Genomic DNA, 25532 nt, shown 5'->3' on the forward strand with positions numbered 1-25532 from the left:
TGGTTTTACACTCCGGCTTTGTTGCGTAATCGTCTCCTCCTTTTGGCATTCCTTGGTCCCCCTCTGGGGTTTGACCTCCATTCTAAAATTTCTCCTCCGTAGTGTGAGCCATTTGGGGAAGAGCACCTTACCTAGTGTCTCCGACGTGCGCCCTCCTAGTACATTCCACCTTTTCTTTCACGTCGTTGTTTGATGCTAGGGTGCATAGCCAGCACGGTAGCCAGCCCGTGTGGTGGGGTCGCTATGTACCCTTTTGGTTGAGCCCCCTGAACACACAGGGATCACACTTCTGATACCTGAGCTGTGACCTCCTCATGCATGCCTTGGAGTGGTTGCTCGTCATCCTGGAGCATCGGAACTCCCGGCAATGGCCGCCGTGCCAGACGGCCCTTGCTGTGGCTGGGTGGCGCCCGTGAGGAGAGCCCCTGATCGGAGTGGGTGGTATCAGGGCGGACGCTATGCAGATGAAACGCATACGGGTCCAAAACTCTGGCCGTTCTTCTGCGGCCGTCTCTCTGCGTGGTACTGATTCCTCAAGTGCTGCTTCTCTTGCCCCTTCGGCCTTCCCTTCCATGGCTACCCCCTGGGAAGAGGGTCAGGGCCGTCGTCTAGGGGCAAAACCTTTCCCCCGTTATCTAGTTTGTACCAGGACTGATGGAGATACTTTCACCAGTGTCAAACCTTTATTCTTTGTGGAGCACATTGAAGACAAGTTCGGTGAAGTGGACTTCCAGAGCAAGATGCGGTCGGGTTCGTTGCTGATAAAAACCGCTTCAGCTGCCCAATCTGCGGCCCTTCGTGCCTGTACCCATCTTGGCACAATTCCTGTGTCCATTACCCCTCACCAGTCTCTAAATATGGTACAAGGTGTGATTTTTCACAGGGACCTCATCCTTCAAACTGATGAGGAACTTCGGGACAATCTCGGGCGGCGGGGTGTTCACTTCATTTGGCGTGTTAAGAAGGGTCCTAAAGATAATTGTATTGATACTGGTGCCTTTATCCTGGCCTTTGAAGGGGATAACCTTCCTGAGAAAGTTAAGATTATGGTCTATCGCTGTGATGTGAAGCCGTACATCCCACCTCCTATGCGGTGTTTTAAGTGCTTGCGTTTTGGCCACATGTCTTCTCGCTGTTCCCAGGACACTCTCTGTGGTGACTGTGGACGTCCACTCCATGAGGGGAGTCCCTGTGTTCCCCCTCCTGTATGTGTAAATTGTCATGGTAGTCATTCTCCACGTTCACCAGATTGCCCAGTCTATAAGAAAGAAAAAAAGATACAGGAGTATAAGTCCCTCGATCGTTTAAGCTACACAGAGGCCCGTAAGAAATATGCACGACTGCACCCTGTGTCCATGACATCTAGTTATGCCTTGGTTACATCTTCACCCCTTCCTCCCCCTTCCTTACCCCCATCCCGGACCCCACTCCTCCCCCCCTCCCCTGCAGCTCCCACACCTTCTTCTCTGGGCGCTGCTCCCCCTCCCCAGCCGGAGAAGTGTCCCACTCCTTCGGCGTCTGCCGGTCAAGGGCGCCTCTCCCGGGATGCCCCTTCCCGGCACCTTCCAGGTCAAAGGTCTGCTGCTGCGCGGCGACCGCGAGAGCCGCGGTCTGTCGGCCCCCAGGTCGCCCGGTCTCTTTCTGTTCCTGATCTTGCTGCAGCTGGCTCCTTTATGCCGCACAGCCCTCCTCGATCTCAGCCTGAAAAGAAGAAGAAACATAAGTCCCGGGACAAAGAGCCTCTGGTGTCACCGGAGGTCCCTTCCCCGACTTCACAACCGGATTCTGACCTGTCATTCATGGATGTCGCCCCCTCCTTGTCGGTGACGGGTGGGGACCCGGCGGTATGACTGGATTTAGCGTGTTCAGCCCTCATTTAAACCATCGTTCTGTGGTTCTCCAATGGAATTGTCAATGGCTACTATCGTCACCTTCCGGAATTGAAATCCCTTCTTTCGTCATACTCTGCAGCTTGTGTGGTTCTCCAGGAATCTCATTTTACTGATGCTCACTCACCGACCCTCCGTGGGTTCCGTGTTTTCTGTCGAAATCGGGTCGGACCCTTGCGGGCTTCTGGTGGCATTTGTACGTTGGTCCGTACAGACATTGCTAGCACGTGGATTCCTCTCCAAACTACATTGGAAGCGGTTGCTGTTAGGGTCCACTTAGACTCTGCAGTCACGGTTTGCAATCTTTATCTCCCTCCTGACAGGACTCTTACACCTGCTGCCTTAACCACCCTTCTTCAGCAACTTCCTCCTCCCTTCCTCCTCCTTGGGGATTTTAATGCTCATCATCCTCTGTGGGGCAGTGCCTTTCCATCTACACGAGGTCTTCTTATAGACCAATTTATTGCAGACCACGACCTGTGCCTTCTTAATGATGGCTCCCCTACTCATTTCAGTGCCGGTCATGGTACCTTTTCTGCCATTGATCTTTCTCTTTCTATCCCTCTCTCCTCCCTTCATTACACTGGTCGCCACACGACGACCTTTGTGATAGTGACCATTTCCCGTTGATTATCACGCTCCCTTCCCGCTCCCCGATGGACAGGTTATCTCGTCGGTCTTTCCACCGCGCCGATTGGCCTCTATACACTGCACAGGTCGAGTTTTCTCCCACTTTGTCGGGTTGTATTGATGACGTCCTACGTGACGTGTCTGACGCGATTGTTCGCGCTGCTCACCTTGCTGTCCCGCACTCATCTGGACCATTTCGTCGCCGGCAAGTCCCGTGGTGGAGTACGGCCATTGCCATTGCCATCCGTGATCGCCGTCGAGCTTTGCAACACTTTAAGAGGCACCCATCCGTAGCCAGCCTTACTACCTTTAAATGCCTTCGTGCTAAAGCCCGTTATTTAATCAAACAGAGCAAGCGGATATGTTGGGAACGATTCGTTTCTTCCCTTGGTTCCACTGTCCCTCTGTCACGGGTATGGGCTACACTTCGCTCTCTCCAAGGTTGCCATCGGCAGTCCACCCTACCAGGCCTTCACCTCCCAGATGGCATTTGTACGGACCCATTAGTTATCGCAGAACATCTTGCGACCCATTTTGCAGTGGCATCAGCGTCAGCCTCCTATCCAGCTGCTTTCCTTCATCAAAAACAGCAGGCTGAAGCTCTCACCTTATGTTTCACCACTTGTGAGTCAGAATCTTATAACGAACCTTTTACTGAATGGGAATTTCTTTCTGCTCTATCTTCTTCTCATGATACGGCCCCTGGCCCAGATTCCATTCATAACCAACTGTTTCAACATCTCAGTGCTCCACAACGGCAACATCTTCTTCGGGTGTTTAACCGTATCTGGCTCCAGGGTGACTTCCCTTCTCAGTGGAGGGATAGCATTGTGGTTCCTGTCCTTAAGCCTGGTAAGGACCCCCTATCTGTTGACAGCTATCGGCCAATTAGTTTGACCAATGTTTGTAAGTTACTTGAACGGATGGTAGCCCGTCGGCTCACTTGGGTCCTCGAATCTCGGGATCTATTGTCCCCTTACCAGTGTGGCTTTCGAGAGGGACGATCTCCAATCGATCATTTACTTCGCTTGGAATCCGCAGTTCGGCAGGCTTTTTCCCAGCGCCGCCATTTGGTTGCAGTGTTTTTGGACCTTCGCAAGGCCTATGACACGGCCTGGCGCCATCACATCTTACTAACCCTTCATCAGTGGGGTCTTCGGGGCCCACTCCCGATTTTTATCCGCCAGTTCCTGATCCATCGGTCATTCAGAGTTCGAGTTGGTACTGCTTTTAGTTCTCCACGGACCCAGGAGACGGGCATCCCACAGGGTTCTGTCTTGAGTGTCCTTCTTTTCCTCATTGCTATCGATGGACTTGTGGCCTCTGTCGGTCCCTTGGTCGCCCCTGCCCTGTATGTGGATGATTTCTGCATTTGGGTTAGTTCCTCCTCGATGGCATCTGCAGAACGGCAGCTCCAGGTGGCTATACGGCATGCCTCTGCATGGACCCTCTCACACGGGTTTCAATTCTCTCCTTTAAAATCGCGGGTAGTCCACTTCTGTCGCTGTACTACGGTCCACCCTGATCCAGAGCTCTATCTCGCTGCACAAAGATTGCCTGTGGTTTCACAGTTTCGTTTCCTGGGTCTTCTTTTCGACAACAAGCTCACTTGGCTGCCCCATATCAGACTCCTGAAGGTAGGATGTTTCCGTAAACTCAATGTCCTTCGCTTCCTTGCCCACTCCTCTTGGGGTGCGGACCGTTCCCTCCTCCTCCGTCTTTATCGTGCTCTAGTTCTGTCTCGTTTGGACTATGGTTGTCAAGTTTATGGTTCAGCTGCTCCTTCCACACTGCACGTGCTGGATCCAGTCCACCATCGTGGTATCCGTTTGGCCACCGGTGCCTTCCCTACTAGCCCTGTTGATAGTCTCCTGGTTGAAGCTGGGATCCCACCCCTTTCTGTTCGGCGGTCCCAGCTTCTGGTGTCTTATGCCCTCACTATCCGTTCTTCTCCCACTCATCCTTCCTATTCTATCCTGTTCCCAGACCATGGATGTCGCCCACCCGACTCCCGCCCTCGGGTGGGTTTACCGGTTGGGCTGCGCCTTGCGTCTCTTTACCGTGATTTTCAGCTTCCTTCTTTGTCCTGTCTTCCTCGCTCCCTCCCCTCCACCCCTCCTTGGTTAGTTCCTCGGCCTCGAATTCGGATGGATCTCTGCCGCGGTCCGAAAGATTCCATCCCCCCGGTTGTGTTCCGTTCCTTTTTCCGCCAAATTTTATGGGCGTTTCGGGATGCTGTTGTTTTTTACACTGATGGCTCTAAATCTGCTGATCATGTTGGGTATGCCTTCACGTCCTCTGTTGGAACGGAAAATCATCTGCTGCCACCTACATGTGGGGTGTTTACTGCGGAATTGATGGCAATTTCCCGGGCCCTTACCTTTATTAAACAATCCCAACACAACCGCGTTTTGTTATGTACAGACTCGATGAGTGGCCTTCTTGCTATTGACCGGTGTTTTTCGCGCCATCCCTTGGTCTCTGCCATCCATGACCATCTCGCTGATATTCACTGTGCTGCTTGTTCCATTGACTTCCTATGGGTCCCTGGCCACAGTGGGTATCCCAGGAAATGAGCTCGCTGATCGTTTGGCTGGGGGAGCAGTTACTTACCCCCCGTTTTCTGTAACCCCTCCTGCAGCGGATTTACGACTTCACATCAAATCCCACTTCGCACAGTCATGGGCCAATTCTTGGGAGGCTACTCCACTGTCTAATAAACTTCGTGCAATTAAGGTGACACCAGGCCCATGGCGTTCTTCCTTTCGCCTCTCCCGAAAGGACTCGACCACACTGTGTCGTCTCCGCATTGGCCATACAAGGCTGACCCATGGTTTTCTTTTGCGTGATGAGCCACCCCCGCTATGTGGTTGTGGAGCCTTCCAGTCAGTGGCCCACATTTTGGTTGAATGCCCCCTTCTTTTGGCTCTGCGTGCTAAGTACAGACTCCCCCACACTTTACCTTTGATGTTGGCTGACGATTCCCGGATGGTCTCTCTGGTTCTCGGTTTCCTCCGGGAGAGTGGTTTTTATTCTCAGTTTTAAGGTTTTTAATCTCTCTGGTGTTGGGGCAGGGCGGTGAGTGTTTGGGTGTCTCCCACTGTAGGCAGTGTTCAGAGATTCCCGATTCACCTCCCTGACCGGAATCCTCTTTTCTTCCCCTTTTACTCTTTTTTAACACTTTTTTTTTTTTAAAAGGCTTGGTTAGTCTTTCTATTCCCATACGTATTTTCTGCATTATAGCAGTTGTACCTTTTAAGTCACAGGTGGTCTTGCCTATGCTGCTTCAGCATAGTGTTGGCTTCGTTTTCTTGCCGACTTCCCTCATTTGTTTTTTACCAATGACAACGTGACTGCCCTTTCACATTTTTCCCTTTTTCCGTTTTATTGTTCTGACTTTTCTGAGATGTCCCGTTAACAGAATGGAGTATATTTGAAACAAGGGACTGATGACCTTGCTGTTTGGTCCCTTAAACCTCAAACAACCAACCAACCAACCAACCCTACGCGTTGCTATTGGTGTCAGCGGTTCAGTCATATCAGCCAGTCACGTTCCAATCTGGCCAAATGTGTTGTGTGGCAAGGATGCACATGAGGTTGCTTGTCCACCTCCGTCCCCTCATTGCATCAACTGTATGGGTGACCACGCTGCTTCCTCTAGAGATTGCCCCATTTTCATAGACGAACGGCTCATTCAGGAAATCAGAGTGAAGAAAAAGGTGTCGACCTTTGCTGCTCGAAAGTTATTCGCCAGTCAAGCCCACTGTGCCTCACGCAGGTAAATACAGCACTGTCCTTGCCTCTCTTTGGCCTGCAAAGGAGGCAGCCACGCATACTTGTGATCTCTCCTTTAGTGCCACGGTCATCAGATCGGCCAGCACAAAGATCGCCCGTTCAACCTCACCACTTTCGCCTGCCCACTCTATGGCTCACCCTTCATCGGGTTCTGCTAACTCACGAGCCCCAAAATCAGACACCTGGACTTCCAAAAAAGAGCCTACTCATGAAGATTTTTTACGTACCCCGACTTCACAACCATAGATTCCTCCCTCATCTCAACGTCCTGTTTCCAAGAAGGCTAATATGAAACCCAGTTACTCTCCTTCTCTGCCACGGCATGTCTCATCTACAGCACCACCTGGCAGTAACTGCCCTTGGCCGTCTTCTGTGGCACTGCTGGCGGCCGCTAAACCGGCCGATCGCTGGTGGCAGGAGCTGCTCCTAAACAACCTATGGATCAGGATCATCTGCCTTCGGCTGAATGCCGTTCCATGATGTTGGCTGCCGGTTCTGAGCAGTCGTTGAGTTGAGGGCAACCTTGTTCACATTCTTCCCTTTTCTGTCCACCCTATGTTTATTATCCACTGGAATATCCGTGGCATTGGAGCCAATCGGGATGAATTGTCAATCCTCTTATGATCCTACTCGCCGGTCATCTTGTGTCTTCAGGAAACAAAGCTGCGTCCCCACGATCGCTTTGTTTTCCCTTGTTTTCAGTCAGTCCGATTTGATTTCCCCTCTGTTGATAGCACTCTGGCACATGGAGGGCTTGTGATTCTTCTCCATGATACTGTCCATTATCACCCAATTCCCTTAAACAGTTCCTTCCAAGCTGTTGCTGTCAGTCTTTCCCTTCCTGGATACACCTTCTCTCTTTGTACTGTATACATTCCATTGTCCGCACCAATAGCAAGAGCTGATCTCCTTCATCAGCTTCTGTCCCCCTATTTGCTGGTTGGGGACTTCAGTGCCCATCACCCGCTTTGGGGATCTCCACGTCCTTCTCCGCGTGGCTCACTATTGATAGATGTCTTCCACGAAGTGGATCTTGAAGCGGCTCTTCGCGTTTTCCGCCACCATCCTACTTTCGCCAACTGTATCCGCTGTAAACAGTTCCATGCACAATGCCGTCGCGTCATCCGCGATAGCAAGAAGGCCAACTGGGACTTCTTTACTAGCTCTTTTAACACCTTCACTCCCTCCTCGGAAGTTTGGAGTCGGATTCGACGGTTATCTGGCGTGCCTAGTTTCTCCCCGGTCTCTGGCCTCACTGTCGCGCATTATATCTTAGTGGACCCCATCGCAATTTCAACCTCTTTGGGTTAGCACTTTGCTGAGATTTTGAGCTCTTCAGATTACCTGCCAGCTTTCCTCCCGAAGAAACGTGCAGCGGAAGTGCGACCTCTTGCTTTCTCCTCTCAAAATCACGAAAGGTATAATACTCTTTTCTCCATGTGGGAACTCCAACACGCACTCTTCTTCTCGCTCTTCTGCCCCAGGACCGGATGGTATCCACATCCAAATGTTGCTGCATTTATCATACCATAGTCTGTGCTACCTCCTTCGCCTTTATAATCGAATTTGGACCAACAGTACTTTTCCCAGACGATGGCGGGAAGCTATCGTCGTTCCTGTTCCGAAACCTGGAAAGGACAAACATCTCCCCTCTAGCTATCGCCCCATTTCTCTCACGAGTAGTGTATGTCAGGGTTTGGAGCGTATGGTGAATTGCCGTTTAGCTTGGTGGCTGGAGTCCCGCAGTCTTTTAACACCTGCCCAGTGCGGTTTCCAAAACCATCGTTCTGCCGTTGACCATCTTGTTTCTCTCTCCACTTATATCATGAACAATTTTCTCAGGAAATGCCAAACAGTAGCAATATTTTTTGATCTGGAGAGAGCATACGACACCTGTTGGAGGACAGGCATCCTCCGCACACTGTTCTCTTGGGGCTTTTAAGGTCGGCTGCTCCTTTTTCTTCGTGAATTTATGGCAGAGCGCACATTTAAAGTGTGGGTGAACACTACTTTCTCCCAAGAAAGCGGGGTACCCCAGGGCTCCGTGCTAAGTGTAGTACTGTTTGCCATTGCCAAAAATCCAATTATGGATTGTCTCCTTCCCGATGTCTCGGGCTCCCTCTTTGTGGACGATTTCGTGATCTACTACATCTCTCAACGAACCAGCCTTCTTGAACGCCGTCTTCAAGGATGTCTCGATCGCCTCCACTCTTGGAGCATCGAAACCGGCTTCCGCTTTTCTCCCAGTAAGACCGTTCGTGTCACTTTTAGGCATCGTACGGAGTTTCTTCCGCCTTCCTTACATCTAGGCCCTGTCAACCTTCCATTCACGGACGTCGCTAAAATTCTTGGGTCTTATGTTTGACAGAAAACTGTGCTGGTCCTCCCACATTTCCTATCTTTCGGCTCGCTGTCTGCGATCCCTCAACAACCTCCGTGTCCTGAATGGTACCTCCTGGGGAGCGGACCGAATGGTCCTTCTCCACCTCTATCGCATCTTAGTGCGCTCGAAATTGGACTATGGAACCATAGTTTACTCCTCTGCTTGGCCGTCTATTCTTCGGTGTCTCGACTCTGTCCACCAACGTGGATTACGATTAGCATCTAGAGCTTTTTACACCATCCCTGTGGAAAGGCTTTATGCTGACACTGCTGAACCTCCGCTGTCCAATCAGTGAGCTGTCCTGAGTCGTTACGCTATCTGTCTTCCATGCCTGCTAATCCGGCCTATGACATTTTTTTCGACACCTCCTTAAATTTAGCATATGCAGGCCGCCCTTCCTCTCTACTACCACCGGGAGTCTGCTTCCGTCAACTGCTACGTTCTCTTTCCTTCCATTTTCCTAAAACTTTATTGACAACTTGGGGTACACCACCGCCTTGGCTCCGGCCCCAGACCTGCCTGCTCTGTGACCTTTGTCAGTTTCCCAAGGATGGTACCCCTTCTCTCGTTTATCGTCGGGCATATGCTGCTGTATGTGCACAAATGAAGGATGCCACATTTATTTACACTGATGGCTCAAAAACATTTGGTGTTGGGAGTGCCTATATTGTTGGCAACACCCCTAATCAATTTAGACTTCCCAACCAGTGTTCAGCTTCTACTGCGGAGCTTTACGCTGTTCTCCAGGCTGTTCAATACATCCGTTGCCATTACGTCCGTTGCCATCAGCAGATGCAGTATATTATATGCTCAGATTCACTCAGCTCTCTCCTCAGTCTCCAAGCTCTCTACCCTGTCCACCCTCTGGTCCACCAGATTCCGGATTGCCTCCACTTGCTCCACTTGGGGGGGGGGGGGCATCTCTGTGGCGTTCCTCTGGATCCCAGGACATGTTGGTATCTGTGGGAACGAGGCGGCCGATATAGCGGCCAATGCTTCGGTCTTTCTTCTTCGGCCTGCTGTTCGCATGGTTCCTTTAGCCGATCTACGGAGTGTTTTATGTCGTCGTGTCGCTCTTTTATGGCACACACAATATTCGACACTTCCCAATAATAAATTGCGGGACGTGAAAGCTCTTCCCTGTGCTTGGACCTCTTCCTCCTGAACTCGCCGTCGAGAGGTGGTAATTTTAACTAGACTCTGGATAAGGCACTGTCTTTTTAGCCATCGACATCTTTTACGTGGCGATCCTCCCCCGCTTTGTCCCCACTGCTCTCAGCTGTGGACGGTGGGACACCTTTTACTTGAGTGCCCCTATTTTACTTCGTTATGCGCCTGTCTACAGCTGTTGCGATATATCTTCCATTTTAGCAGATGACATGCGCTCAGACGATTGTGTTCTCAAGTGAGATGTCAATCATTTGAAGCTCTTTTTGGGGAAAAACAACCCCCCTTCTATAGTGGTTTTTTAAGCTTTCCTTCTGGTTTTAGTTTCCCCACCTTTTTTAGTTTCGCTCCCATTGCTGCTGGTTTCCAGTTGGGTTTCCAGTTTGTTTTTTTACCTTTCCCTAAGTCACAGACGAGGCACTAATGACTGTAGCAGTTTTGCGCCCTAAAACCATAACAAAAAAAAAAAAAAGGAAAGTGAATAAGTAAAGCTAAAAAGGGGCCAGTGATAACTATGTAGATCATTAAAATAACAAATGTAATGCAGCATGGAAGATAATAAACTCAGAATCTGGGATCTCTACAGAAAAAACTACCTATTAGCCCCGATCAGCTTAAGCTCAGCTTTGTCAATTCAGGGAAATACACTGATAATGAGACAGTAACCAGTGATGACACTGAGCTGACTGGGTGCATACTTAGACACCAACCACCCAGGAATGGCATCAATGGAAATGTCTCCCCTAAGGATACAGTAGGTGTAGTAGCAAAACTCATTACCTCAAAAACAGAGTACTGTTATGACTTCTCCAACTTCACTGTAAAATAAATAATAGGGATAATAAGCCAACCCCTATGCTACCTTATAAACTGTTTGTTTGAGGAAAGTGCCTTTCCTGACTCTGTAATGTTCAGTGTAGTTTTACCTGTGCATAAAAAGGAAGATAGGGAATTGCCAGAAAATTATAAACCCATTGCAATAGTTCCAATGCTATCTAAAATCATTGAGAAGGTGATAATGAAAAAGCAATTAAATAAATATTTTTAGAACAATCACATCTTACATCAGGTCCAGTATGGATTTCCTGAAGGTCAGTCCACAGTTACAGTAGTGGAGGATATAGTTTTATCTGTCTTAAAGGGATCTGAACATAAGCAATATACATATGCCACATTGGTTGGCATTACTACACTCATACTTAGCCAGTAGCAAACAAATGATCATAACCAATCGAAATAGTCCGGCTTCCTGAACATCATAAGAAGAGTGCATCAGGGATTGGTGCTTTGACCATTTTTGTACATTATTTATGTTAATGATCTGCCTAGCCTGCTACCTTTCAAAGCAGTAATGTAAGTGCAAATACCACATTTATTATTTCCCATAATGAGAAAAATACTATGGAGGCAATGAATAAACTTATAATAGACAAGGCATCTTGCTGGTTTAAGGCAAATGAATTAAAATTGCACAGTAGCAAAACCAAGAATATAGTATGCCTCCTAAAGATAATTACTGCCATAGCAAAGACTGTCAAATTTCTTGGTATCCACCTCAACACACAATTTAACTTGAAAACAAACACACACACACACACACACACGACATTTATGCAGTGAACTACCCCATGTGTTGTACCTAATCAGGGAATTAAAAACATACGTTTGTTACAGCAAAACAGCTGTTCCTTGCCTACTGCACCCCCCCCCCCCCCACTCTCTCTCTCTCTCTCTCTCTCTCTCTCTCTCTCTCTCTCTCTCTCTCTCTCTCTCTCTCTCTCTCTCTGGAGTGATAATATGGGGTAATTGTGCTGGAGCCAGAAGAGTCTTCATTTGGCAAAAGCAGTTATTAGATGCATGTATGGGTCAATAGCCAACACTCCACGCAAAATGTATTTCATTGACAAGAAGATGATGACCGTTTCACATGTGTACGCATTTCATACCCTTACTCACATCAAGAGCAATTGGTATAAACGTGACACAGTATCAAAAGTCCACTCTTACAGAATGACAGGAACTCTGAACCATACTAATAAATTTCAAAAAACTTTCTGCATGCAGAAATGTCTCTCTTCTTAACAAATTACCATGTGGGATGAGTAAGTTGAATACCAATAAGTTCAGAGAGATTGTAGAATCCTGACTAAAAGAAGAAAACTTTTTATACTGTTGATGGATTTGTAAATAGTGATGTGATATAGCAATCAATTATTTAAAAAAATCTGGTATCCTTATTATCCGTTAATTTAATTGCAGACAGACAGCCTCCATCTGTACTAATCTTAAAGCGTGTACAGAACAACTATGTATAGTTGGTGTAACCAAATTTAACTTAGGGTAATTATAAAATTGTCCAATTGCATACTGTGCGGTACAATGTGTATTTCGAAAATAAAATGTAGATGTAGGTAAGTGTGATATTGCATTATGCAGTGTAATGTCTTAAGGACTAACGAATAAATGAAGATATATTGCAGGGTGATGTGTACTTCATAAGACATTATTTTTTCTTATTTGCAGACTTTAATGCAAGGTGGCGCCATTGAACGTCCGGTAATGCAGATTGTGGTAAGTATTGTAGTCAGTCCTGAAGGTGTAAACTTTTAAGTGTAGAACCACAACTGAGTGCTTGAGATACCTTAACAGTGCAGTCTTTGACTAAACACTTTACTACCTTCATGTAGCTTATAAAAATGGCAAGAGCTGCATATTCAGGGTGGTCCATTGGTAGTGACCGGGCCAAATATCTCACGAAGTAAGCATCAATTGAAAAAAACTACAAAGAACGAAACTAGTCTAGCTTGAAGGGGAAACAAGATGGCGCTATGGTTGGCCCGCTAGATGGCGCTGCCATAGGTCAAACGGATATCACCTGCGTTTTTTTAAATAGGAACCCCTATTTTTTATTACATATTAGTGTAGTACGTAAAGAAATATGAATGTTTTAGTTGGACCTCTTTTTTCGCTTTGTGATAGATGACGCTGTAATAGTCACAAACGTGTAAGTACGTGGTATCAAGTAACATTCCGCCAGTGCGGACGGTATTTTCATCGTGTCACATTGCCTTTACAAGTGTGTGTGTGTGTGTGTGTGTGTGTGTGTGTGTGTGTGTGTGTGTGTGTGTGCATTTAGCATTGACATTAACGATACATTCACTCATGGTAATGGTTGGCCTACTGTAGCCATTGTACGAGGTGGTACAGGAGTTCCTAGTGTAGGTGGTCTTGAAAGTTTTGTAGACAGAGACATTATTGCCTACCGTACCTACCATATGGCTGAATTTGCAAATAAAGACTTTGGTAAATCTGCTTATATGTCTACTTCAGCATTGTCATTGTATACACGTAACAGGAGAAAAATATCTGTAAATGAGTCTATTTATTTGGGTTAAAGGAAAAGGTGTATGTGAATATGTAAAATTTGTTGGTGATTGTACTTTGTATTTTCATAAATAAAGTGATCTGTAGCGTAGCTGAGAACCGGACAAGGGTACATCTAGAATCTGTCGGCATAGAGTATGTAACAGCATGTTACGTCATCACACTGTGTGTGTGTGTGTGTGTGTGTGTGTGTGTTTTTTTTTTGTTTTTGTTTGTGTTTGTGTGTCTATCAACATGCCAATGCTTTCGTTTGGTAAGTTACATCGTTCTTGTATATCTTTTGTCGCACGAGAAATGGGGGCAACTTGAGCACTCTGTAGTTCATTGATTTTCTCTTAGCAGGGAACTTTGTGGGGAATTATTAAGACTGGGTGCCAGATTGGGGGGGGGGGGGGGGCACTGGTTTGTTTTTGAAATCAAGGACTCTGCTTTTAGGAAATTTAAATCTAGGCTGAGGCATAATGCTGTTGATATTTGGATTGTGGCAGGTGTTCACTCAATTTTCAGGATTTTAGAGAATTACGATAAGTGGTTTTCAGTTGGGCGTGTAGAGGAGTAGGCCTATATTTGTAACAATTGTACAATTATGAAACTTCCTGGCAGATTAAAACTGTGTGCCGGACCGAGACTCGAACTCGGGACCTTTGCCTGTCACGGGCAAGTGCTCTACCAACTGAGCTACCCAAGCACGGCTCACGCCCCGTCCTCACAGCTTTACTTCTGCCAGTACCTCGTCTCCTACCTTCCAAACTTTACAGAAGCTCTCCTGCGAACCCTGTAGAACTAGCACTCCTGAAAGAAAGGAAATCTAGAGATTGCTGGTTTTACACTAATATTTATCAAAGTGGGATATTCAGAGATCAACATGTGTCCTCATGTCTGCAAACTAAAAATTGGTTGCTGAATTCCCATTGCAGAATAATGAATATCGTTTAGCAGTGTGTACTACGAAGAGGCAAGTTTGTTTGTTTTTTAAATATATATAGAACAAATCAGCCCATATGATGAATAGGCATATAGCAAATTTGCAGCTGATGCAAATGATCCAATAAAAGAAAGCAGTAAGGCAACAAAAGCCGTTGTAGTTTATTTGCTAATTTATGTGATTTGATTAACTCCTTTGCTCTTCAATTTGCAGGACAGCTTGAGAGTAATAGACAGAGACCATGAGACATATCAGCTTATGGTTTCTGATGGCAGCCACATGAGCAGCATGGCCATGCTTTCAAAACAGTGGAATGTTAGGATGAGATCTGGACAGCTGTCACTCTACTCTGTGGTCAGAGTGAACCGTTTCAGAATGATTAACTATGCAGAGGACGGAGATGAAAAGTGAGTTCTCATTTATGGTGTTCTACCTTATTAGTAAGATGTGTTAATTTTTGTAGGTTTTCAGATCTATTTGAGGAATCTGTTTTTTATTTAAAAAGTAAGAATGGGAATACAAGCTTTCACTAAGTATGGTATTGGTTTCTCCATTTGTTTTCGTTCTGCCTTTATGTGAATTTAGGAACATGCTGACTAGTGGGATTTATTGAGAAGACAGTGTCCAATTACTGTTATTGAGCTCTAGGCAAAAAATTCACTGGTGTAAGCACCAGTTCATGCTAGAAGCTTGAAAATATCCCAAGTGTGTTTATACACTTTTGTGTCAGATAAATGTTTAAAATGCAGTAGACAGCTATTGTGAATTAGTCATGTCCCAAAGATGCTATTGAAGTGAAGAGTCCTTAACATCGTAACAGTGGTTTTGAAGAAATGAATCCTTTTTTTTTTTTCCCCTCCTCCATTGTGTTCCTCTCAATCCTTATTTACACTGAAACAAATTGGAGTGAATTCAAATGAACAATCCCTTTTGGTCACTGCCATTCACTTGTACCTTTGAACAAATCACATTTATAATCGGTAAAGTCAAATACCCGAGTGTAACACTACGTAGGGATATGGCTTTGGTTTATTGATTGAACACAGGGGAAATAAGTCAGTGTACAAAGGAGACTGCCTTCAAATCATTCATGCAACCCATTCTGGAATATTGCTTATGTGTGTGAGACCTGTACCAAATTAGATTAACAGGGGATATTGAATGGTTATAGATAAGGGCAGCATGAATTGTCACAGGTTTGTTTGACCTGTGAGAGAGTCATAAAGATGCTGAAGAAACTGAACTGGCAGACAATTGAAGACTGACATAAACTATCCTGAAAAAGCCTGCTTAAAAGTTTCAAGAACCGGCTTTAACTGGTGACGAGGAATATTCTAAAACTCCCACGTGTTGCTCAAATAGCAATCGTGAGGACAAAATTAAATTAATTACAGCATACACAGAGGCATTTAAACAATCATTCTTCCCGCACTCTGTGAATGGGATTGGGAGAAACCCTAATAAATGGTACAATGGGACGTAGCCTCTGCTGTGCACCCAAAGGTTGTTTGCACAGTATAGATGTAAATACAAGTGTGGACAAGCTTTAACAGTGGTGAAAGTGTGAGAAAATGAGCATCAAAGAATTCAAACACTATGAATGCTATGTTAAACAAATCATTGGCATGTACTGTAGATTTCAATCAGTCCAGAGCTAGTTATAGGTACAAAGTAAAACAGGGAATACAGATATGATTATTTTTATGAGCAGCAGTTGATTATGGAAAAGCGCTGTGGGAGAGAGAAAATGTGCACGTATAAATTTTTACGGAAGTATGAGGTGCATGTTGGTGGTGGTAGATTTATCGCTGAGTCTCAGTTCCAGCATTCTGCAATCTTATTAAAAAGTTACACACTTGCGTTGGCAGACAATATTCATTGGCTGCCCATGGCAGTTTAGGTGAAAATTTTGAAGGCCTCTTTAACTTCCAACAAGCAATTCATAGAAACTGGACACAGTTATGTTAGTCGTAAGTACTTATTTCACATTTGTTCATTTTATACCTTGTGCCCACTTACTCTGTTCCAGAAGGAAGCAAGCAATGAATTTTTCTTCAATCTCACTTCCCCACTTATATCAAGTTTGTTGGTATTCTCCTGCCAAAAAAAATTCCTTTTTTCATTTTATACGATGGTAGGCTTGGATCTCTCAGTAACTATGAAATGTATATTCTTCCACTAGTGACAGTGCGGTCTCCTCCCTTTATCACTCACATAACTGATGACCAATACTAAAGGTAGTTCACGCATGAAAAGCAACGAACTTCAAATGCAAATGCTGTTAATATCCATGTGTATGTTGAAGGAGAAATAATGTGAAATTCTTTCGACGATTCGCTGAGACATGCAACCAGTACTGTTTGCCTGTGTGTGCCTACTGTTTATACCCTAGAGCAGGGGCGGGCAAATGTTGCACGCGGCTCGTGAGCGCACAGCGCTGCACGTGTGCTGCTCGCGTGCAGTCGTCGAATGGGGCAGTGGCGACAGCCGGCAGGTTGCGGCAGTGTAGTAAAAGGCTAAGCCGCGGACGTCGATGCGAAGCGACCACTACGTAGTGAATGTTGCATTTCAATAACCGGAAAATGGAGAGTGAATCAAGGAAACGTAGATGTCGAGATTTGCTATCTTTTAAAAAGTAATGGGAGAATCATTTTTTCTTTGTGCAAAAACGTGAAAATTCGAAATGTTTAATATGTGGCAGTATTCTCGCTGGTCAGCGGAAGTTTAGTATTGAAGGCCATTATAATAAATTTCACAAGGACGAGTACAATTTATTGTCAGATTCTGAGCGGATGGGAAAATTGACTGAGCTTAAGAAGAGCGACCTGACAATATTAGATGCATCTGTCCTAGTTGCCGTTGTCAAGAGAGATCTGGGACTTTCTCTCGTCATCTCTCTTCTAACTGATTTAACATTTTATGGATCACTGTTTTCAATTTTTCAGGACAACAACAATAATAGCCCAGCGGCATGTGCAAGCTATAAAATTGCGCTTAATATAGTGATAGCTGGAAAACCATTTGCTGAATTAATAAGCCTCGGTTAAGAGCAAACATAAGTGATGAAAATTTACGTAACTGTTTGCATTTGTCTGTATGCAGAAATTTTGTTCCAGATATTAAACGTATTGTAAACTCCACCTGTGATAATTAAATAAAACGTATCATAGTTAATAGGTATTCTTTCAAACCATGATTTATTTCAAGCACTCCTGCTAACCTTATTCCATTATTCAATAAAGCAAGCTAGAAAAACAAAACGCATTACAGAGGAAGGAGTGGACAGAAGGTATGGTGGGGAGGGGAGGTAAGCGGGTGGCCAGCTTGCCCCTGTGTGCACGCAGAACACCTGTTAACTGCACGCGTGCAAGTGCACCGCACACGTGCAGGATTCCTGCCCGCCCCTGCCCTAGAGCATTCTGATCCTGTGGGGCACGCACTTCTAGTGCAGGATGTATACTCCCTGGGACAACTGGGAAAAACCCGGGACTTTTTTCATTTGGGAGGAAATCTGGAAAAACCTGGGAATTTTTCATTGTTTTAGATTTAAGTTAAATTTTGTAGTTTTGACTAGTAAGAACTGATACTCTAACAAAGAATTTTACTGTACTCTGTTGCTGTGGAATGATACTGTGGCAGTAAAACATAAATGAGGAAATGTGCCATTTACAACAACAAAACACAGTGCACACATAAGAAGTGTCTGCCAACAGCAAGATGTGTCAAAGGCTTGATGAACGCTATGCAATGCTTCACAACAACAAACTGCTTCCGATGAGTGTGATGTCACATCAGGTTCATTCGAGCAGTTGCCAGCAGACTTATGCGGATGCTTGCTTGAGTTGTGTATAAGCTGTATCTTCTCCTGCTTCTGGCTACTTGAAGTGTGGCTGTTAGCTGTATCAGCAGTACCAACCAGCAGCCAGGAGCTACGCAGGAAAATTATTTTGGTGCGTCAAAGCTGCCAGATTCATGTATGCACAGAGCAGTTTGAGTTGTAGTGGAGGTTTCCATGTGACCAGTGTTTGTTTGGTGATTTGGCTGTTTCCTGTTCGTTTACAGCTCTCACAGGAAATGGAGGGGGGGTTACAGAGAAGAAACGGAATTCTGTGGCCTGGAGTTATCAAGTAAATTAAATAAATTCACATAATTACAGAAGGCTAAAATATGTTATCAGTTTGTTTCCTGATTTTATTTTATTTCCACATTTGTCGCACTAGAGCATTAATCACCTTGCAAAAGAATGAAGCTATTTTTGTCGATTTGCTAAAGAAATTTGGCTTTTATTAATCTTTTCTGTAGAGGCAGTCAGTTTATTTGAAATGAAGTGTTTCATTCCACACTATTGGTTAATTTCAACTGTTTGCTGAATTTCAAATGCACACTTTATTCCGGAACGTATGGAATTATGCTGTAATAAAGAACAAAACACGAGATAATACAGTACTGGTACTGCTAGAAAATTTGCATCCCAAAAAGCATACTGAAAAGCTTATCAGGTTGGGGGGCCTACATCTTTGTGAATGTGGGGATACAAATGTGCACTTCAAGCCAAATTATGCATTTTAGTATAGTTACGAAATTCAGATGTTTTTGGAGTATCATATAATGCCCTGTTTTGTTTATGACATAATGTAAGATCTCTTAACGCTATATACGTACGAACATACAGGCTTTCCACATCGTCGTTGTTGTGCGTGCCCAGTAATGCCTGTTTTCTAGTGCTCCCTGCAATTGCTAAAAATAATTCTAACAGTTTGTGGGAAAATATTGTGAATGGTGGTTTGCAAAGTATTACTTCCAAAGTAAATTTCATTTTACACAAGATGAATTAAGTTATGTGCGAGAAAGCGCTTTGAATTTCTTACATCACAGAGCATTTTACTCTGATTTAAAGCTTAACACTTGGAGGGACAGTCACTTAGAAAAAATTTTGAGCCCAGAAGACCAAACATTTATGTCAATATTCAACATTTTACTGGCACATTTGTGTGGTGTATATTAAACTGTAACACACACAAAAAGGACCACTATTTTATGTGAAAGCTTAGCCTTTCTTGTAACTGCACTATGTGTATTAATTTAAACCATTCACTTTTTGTGCTATTGGCTGACATCATGTGTCCTTTGCTCTGAGTATCTGGTATCAGTGGCACATGAGATGACGTGACATGGGCTATGATTGACTTGCAAAAGTGCGTTCTAAGCTCAGTGTCAATGCTTTGAAAGCTAACATGCTGTTTTTGGTGTAATTTGAATATATACTTTCATAATACAAATATATGCAGCATACAGATCTTTACAAAACACGTGGTTTTTCCCTTTTTTACTATGGGGCTCGTTTTCTAAAGTGATAGGAAGTTCTATGCTGGTGACCAAAACCTTAACCATTTAAAGGATTCATAAGTTTTACAATTCAGAGGGTAAGTTTACTGTCACTTAATCACGGAAAAAGTGTTTTTTCATATGGTGAAAAAGTGACTTTTTAGCCGGGAAAGATCCGGGAATTTTTTCCTTGTCTATATTTACAAGCTATAGTGGGGCCCAGCAACATCAAATGGGGATTGCGAACTTATTGAAAATAAAAAATGTGAATTCAAGAATACATTCTGATACAATAAAAAATTAAAATTCACATTTACACTGATATAATGCACTTACAAAGAGTGCTGTATCAGCACTGAACAATTCTTTTAATAATTCACTTTTCAATACAAAACTAAAAAAAAAAGTTTAGTTACCAGGGGCTCCCATGGGACTGGCTTGCAGAAAAGGAGGGTTTAGTATTAGAAACGCACAGTTTCAGTGCTTTTTCTGTGTTTGGCTGAGATTTATATTCTGCCTTCAAAGCAGCCAGTGCAGAAAATAAACATAGGATATTGAAAATGATGATAGTATACAAAATGCTGTTGTTTTCAGTGCAGAACTCATCCATGCAAAGAGCAGTTTATTAATAATTGTCCTTAGATTTCACATCTTGCTGTGAAGTCTATTCTGATTTCTTCTTCAACATTTGAGACCTTTGACAGTATTTTCTTGTGCTATCTGTAAGACAGCAAACTGTAGATAACCGTTTATTCTGATTTTATCAATGTAGGAGATTGGCATTGTGAAATAGCAAGAAATTTATTTATTCTTGGTAATTTGTAAGGCTAGTATTTTTAGCATCAAAATATATCATAGTGTATAGTATATCTAAAAACAAAGATGATGTGCCTTACCAAATGAAAGTGCTGGCAGGTCGACAGACACACAAACAAACACAAACATACACACAAAATTCAAGCTTTCGCAACAAACTGTTGCCTCATCAGGAAAGAGGGAAGGAGAGGGAAAGACGAAATGATGTGGGTTTTAAGGGAGAGGGTAAGGAGTCATTCCAATCCCGGGAGCGGAAAGACTTACCTTTGGGGGAAAAAGGGACGGGTATACACTCGCGCACACACACATATCCATCCACACATATACAGACACAAGCAGATATATTTAAAGACAAAAAGTTTGGGCAGAGATGTCAGTCGAGGCAGAAGTGCAGAGGCAAAGATGTTGTTGAATGACAGGTGAGGTATGAGTGGCGGAAACTTGAAATTAGCGGAGATAACTTCCCGTTATCCACCAGGCCTCAATCTCCGCTAATTTCAAATTTCAAGTTTCGGCCACTCATACCTCACCTGTCATTCAACAACATCTTTGCCTCTGCACTTCTGCCTCGACTGACATCTCTGCCCAAACTCTTTGTCTTTAAATATGTCTGCTTGTGTCTGTAAATGTGTGGATGGATATGTGTGTGTGCGCGAGTGTATACCCGTCGCTTTTTCCCCCAAAGGTAAGTCTTTCCGCTCCCGGGATTGGAATGACTCCTTACCCCCTCCCTTAAAACCCACATCCTTTCGTCTTTCCCTCTCCTTCCCTCTTTCCTGATGAGGCAACAGTTTGTTGCGAAAGCTTGAATTTTGTGTGTATGTTTGTGTTCGTTTGTGTGTCTGTCGACCTGCCAGCACTTTCATTTGGTAAGTCACATCATCTTTGTTTTTAGATATATTTTTCCTACGTGGAATGTTTCCCTCTATTATAACCATAGTGTATAGTATTGTATATGTTGTTGTTTGAGGAAGAGGGTTGGGGAAGGGAACACACAATGAAAATTAAGATTGAAAATTGGGTAGTGAGTATTGAGAGGTTGAGAAACCCTGCACTAGAGAATGCTCATTCGGGTTTGTTCACTTTTACTGTAAAATTTACGTAAGGCAGAGATCATGGAAATAGTGAAAGAAAGAAAAACTTGGTTTAAACAGTACATTGTGGACGATGTAGCTAGTGTGTGGGCACAGGATTCTTAGGCTTCCACCATGTCACTGCCATTTCAGAACTATCTAAATGATATGGACACAGATTAAACATGTAGTCACAACAAGTAACAAAAGCTTCACTGTGGCAGATGGTCAAAGATTGGTTTCTCTAACAGTCTCTCAAATGATACCTGAGAAGTAGAGTAATGTTGTATCCACACACAGTTGGTAAAGAACCATCGAAAAGTGAAGTGAGTATAGAAAGTAGTATTGAAAAAATAACTGTATCCTTTGGCAATTCCAGTGACTCGGGCCATTTACCAGAGCTCAGATAAGTGTCGAGGAAGAAAGTGATTCTGATCATGTAGTGTTCATAATTCATCTTTTTGTGTTACTTATTTTTTGCTGAATGGTATGTACAGTGTTTGCACAATTTATATCCTATCATTATTAAGGATTACTCTTCTACAAAAGTATAACATGCACACTATAGTATTGGTAAGTACTCATCAGTTTTTAAAGTAGTTTGTTGTTATTTTTTTATGAATGATTCAGATCCATTTTGAAAATCCATTTGTATTGAATATGACAATGTAATTCATTCTGATGATCGTAAAATACAATGTGCTTCCTGTTGCTTTTGTTGAGATATACAAATAGTAGGAACTCAACTCTGCATCATTTTACACACAGGGGTGTGTTTAAGGCACAAAAATATTGCATCCTGTAAAGCGAACTCACTAGCGCACGTTTAAAAGGCAGTGTGAGAAGGTAGTCAGTCAGTACGGGACGGGAACACACAGCTGTTCCTGCTTCAGCCATACTACACGCACACGCATTGGCAAACAGACATCGCCCCCTTCCCTGCTTGACTTTGCTTTGCTGCAAGTCATTTTGTTGTTCTGATCTGGGTAGGAACATAATTATGCACATAGCTTTCCACAGGTTATGCAAAACTGCACCTAAAAACCAATTTGTGAATTATACAGATGAGTTCTTCCATATTCTAGTCTTTGTGCTGCACTATTTAGGATTTCTTTCACATTTATACGTAAATTAAATTTTACGAATGTGTTAAATTCTGTCCAGTTGGTTTCCTCCTGAGCTCCTGAATTGTACAGCCCTGTAACTTCGGAATGAAAACAGTGTGAAAAATTTATTTACAAAACTTCTAAATTTAACACTTTTTCTTCAGTGAAATATTTTACTGTATCAAAACAGGCAATAGGTTGCTCATTTATACTGTCATCCGAACTGTTAATTATTTATATATAACTGGTAATTTGAGGGTTGTTCAAAAGAAAAGTTCCCTCTGTCTAATGAACCAAAGGATTCCCCAATCTTGGAATTTTTTGGCTGTGGCAGGAGGCAGTCCTCCACTGTGTTCTTCACTTTGTCATCAGCGTTGAAGTGCTTGCCTTCGAGAATTATTGAGCTGACCACATGTGCGAAACTCACAGGTAAACATGTCCGGGCTGTAGGGATCTCGGGTCACCACTCAAATGCCCCCAGCCTTCCCATAAATGGGCTCTCCACTTTCTCACTAACGTGACAACCACACAGTCTCCCTTGTACAGTTGTCATCAGCGCTGAATGCATCTACATCCACATCCGTACTCCGCAAGCCACCTGATGGTGTGTGGCGGAGGGTACCTGGAGTACCTCTATCGGTTCTCCCTTCTATTCCAGTCTCGTATTGTTCGTGGAAAGAATGATTGTCGGTATGCCTCAGAGTGGGCTCTAATCTCTCTGATTTTATCCTAATGGTATCTTCGCGAGATATACGTAGGAGGGAGCAATATACTGCTTGACTCCTCGGTGAAGGTATGTTGTCGAAACTTCAACAAAAGCCCGTATCGAGCTACTGAGCGTCTCTCCTGCAGAGTCTTCCACTGGTGTTTATCATCTCCGTAATGCTTTCGCGATTACTAAATGATCCTGTAACGAAGCGTCTGCTTAGGATTCATCCAATGAATCTGTCTGGCATCTGCTCTACCGACAATCAACTTTATATGATCATTCCATTTTAAATCACTCCTAATGCGTACTCCCAGATAATTTTTGGAATTAACTGCTTCCAGTTGCTGACCTGCTATATTGTAGCTAAATGATATGGGATCTTTCTTTCTATGTATTCACAGCACATTACACTTGTCTTCATTGAGATTCAATTGCCATTCCCTGCACCATGCGTCAATTCGCTGCAGATCCTCCTGCATTTCAGTACAATTTTCCATTGTTACAACCTCTCAATATACCGCAGCATCATCCGCAAAAAGCCTCAGTGAACTTCTGATGTCATCCACAAGGTCATTTATGTATATTGTGAATAGCAACGGTCCTACGACACTCCCCTGCAGCACACCTGAAATCACTTTACTTCGGAAGACTTCTCTCCATTGAGAATGACATACTGCGTTCTGTTATCTAGGAACTCTTCAATCCAGTCACACAATTGGTCTGATAGTCCATATGCTCTTACTTTGTTCATTAAATGACTGTGGGGAAGTGTATCGAACGCCTTTCGAAAGTCAAGAAACACGGCATCTACCTGAAAACCCGTGTCTATGGCCCTCTGAGTCTCGTGGACGAATAGTGCGAGCTGGGTTTCACACGATCGTCTTTTTCGAAACCCGTGCTGATTTCTATAGAGTAGATTTCTAATCTCCAGAAAAGTCATTATACTCAAACATAATACGACGTTAGAGATATAGGTCTATAGTTCTGCACATCTGTTAGACATCCCTTCTTGAAAAAGGGGATGACCTGTGCCCTTTCCCAATCCGTTGGAACCCTACACTCTTCTAGAGACATACGGTACACCGCTGCAAGAAGGGGGGGCAAGTTCCTTCACGTACTCTGTGTAAAATCGAACTGGTATCCCATCAGGTCCAGCGGCCTTTCCTTTTTTGAGCGATCTTAATTGTTTCTCTATCCCTCTGTCGTCTATTTCGATATCTGCCATTTTGTCATCTGTGTGACAATTTAGAGAAGTAACTACAGTGCAGTCTCTCTGTGAAACAGCTTTGGAAAAAGACATTTAGTATTTCGGCCTTTAGTCTGTCATCCTCTGTTTCAGTACCATTTTGGTCACAGTGTCTGGACATTTTGTTTTGATCCACCTACCACTTTGACATAAGACCAAAATTTCTTAGGATTTTCTGCCAAGTCAGTACATAGAACTTAACTTTCGAATTCATTGAACGCCTCTCGCATAGCCCTCACACTACATTTCCCTTCACATAATTTTTGTTTGTCCGCAAGGCTTTGGCTATGTCTATGTTTGCTGTGAAGTTCCCTTTGCTTCCGCAGCAGTTTCTAACTCGGTTGTTGTACCACGGTGGCTCTTTTCCATCTCTTACGATCTTGCTTGGCACATACTCATCTAACGCATATTGTACGATGGTTTTGAACTCTGTGCACTGATCCTCCATACTATCTGTACTTGAGACAAAACTTTTGTGTTGAGCCATCAGGTACTCTGGAATCTGCTTTTTGTCACTTTTGCTAAACAGGAAAATCTTCCTACCTTTTTTAATATTTCTATTTACGGCTGAAATCGTCGATGCAGTAACCGCTTTATGATCACTAATTCCCTTTTCTGCGTTAACTGTTTCAAATAGTTCGGGTCTGTTTGTCACCAGAAGGTCTAATATGTTATCGCCATGAGTCGGTTCTCTGCTTAACTGCTGAAGGTAGTTTTCAGATAAAGCACTTAAAAAAATTTCACTGGATTCCTTGTCCCTGCCACCCGTTATGAACGTTTGAGTCTCCCAGTCTATATCCGGCAAATTAAAATCTCCACCAATTTGTCCCATTTAACTCCTTTTGCAGTCAGAATGCCTCCACGCACTTCACTCACCAAATTTTTCAATGTGAATGGCACAATGTCCTCACGCCCACTGCCGTGTCAAATGAACGGAACAGAACTGTGCGCTCCCCTCCTGTCACGTGTCCACCAGTGTGCATGACCACACTGGGCACTAGATTCGTGTCCATAGATCTCTCACTGCGATATCTCAAAACAGCGTATCCTAATTTCGAACTGTTCGGCTGTTAAGACATTTCAG

The 25532-nt window shown here is 44.0% G+C and overlaps 1 protein-coding gene across 1 annotated transcript in view; it reads left to right on the forward strand.

The window, feature by feature from the left end:
• Positions 1 to 25532, forward strand: part of LOC126210467 (uncharacterized) — a 75517-nt gene that overhangs the window by 45860 nt on the left and 4125 nt on the right. The window contains exons 2-3 of the mRNA XM_049939703.1: positions 12388 to 12435; positions 14387 to 14580. Of these exons, the coding sequence (XP_049795660.1) occupies positions 12388 to 12435; positions 14387 to 14580 (242 nt within the window). The remainder of the gene's footprint in view (positions 1 to 12387; positions 12436 to 14386; positions 14581 to 25532) is intronic.

Source organism: Schistocerca nitens, chromosome 10, assembly GCF_023898315.1.
Source record: "Schistocerca nitens isolate TAMUIC-IGC-003100 chromosome 10, iqSchNite1.1, whole genome shotgun sequence".
In the NCBI taxonomy this organism is placed as follows: domain Eukaryota; kingdom Metazoa; phylum Arthropoda; class Insecta; order Orthoptera; family Acrididae; genus Schistocerca; species Schistocerca nitens.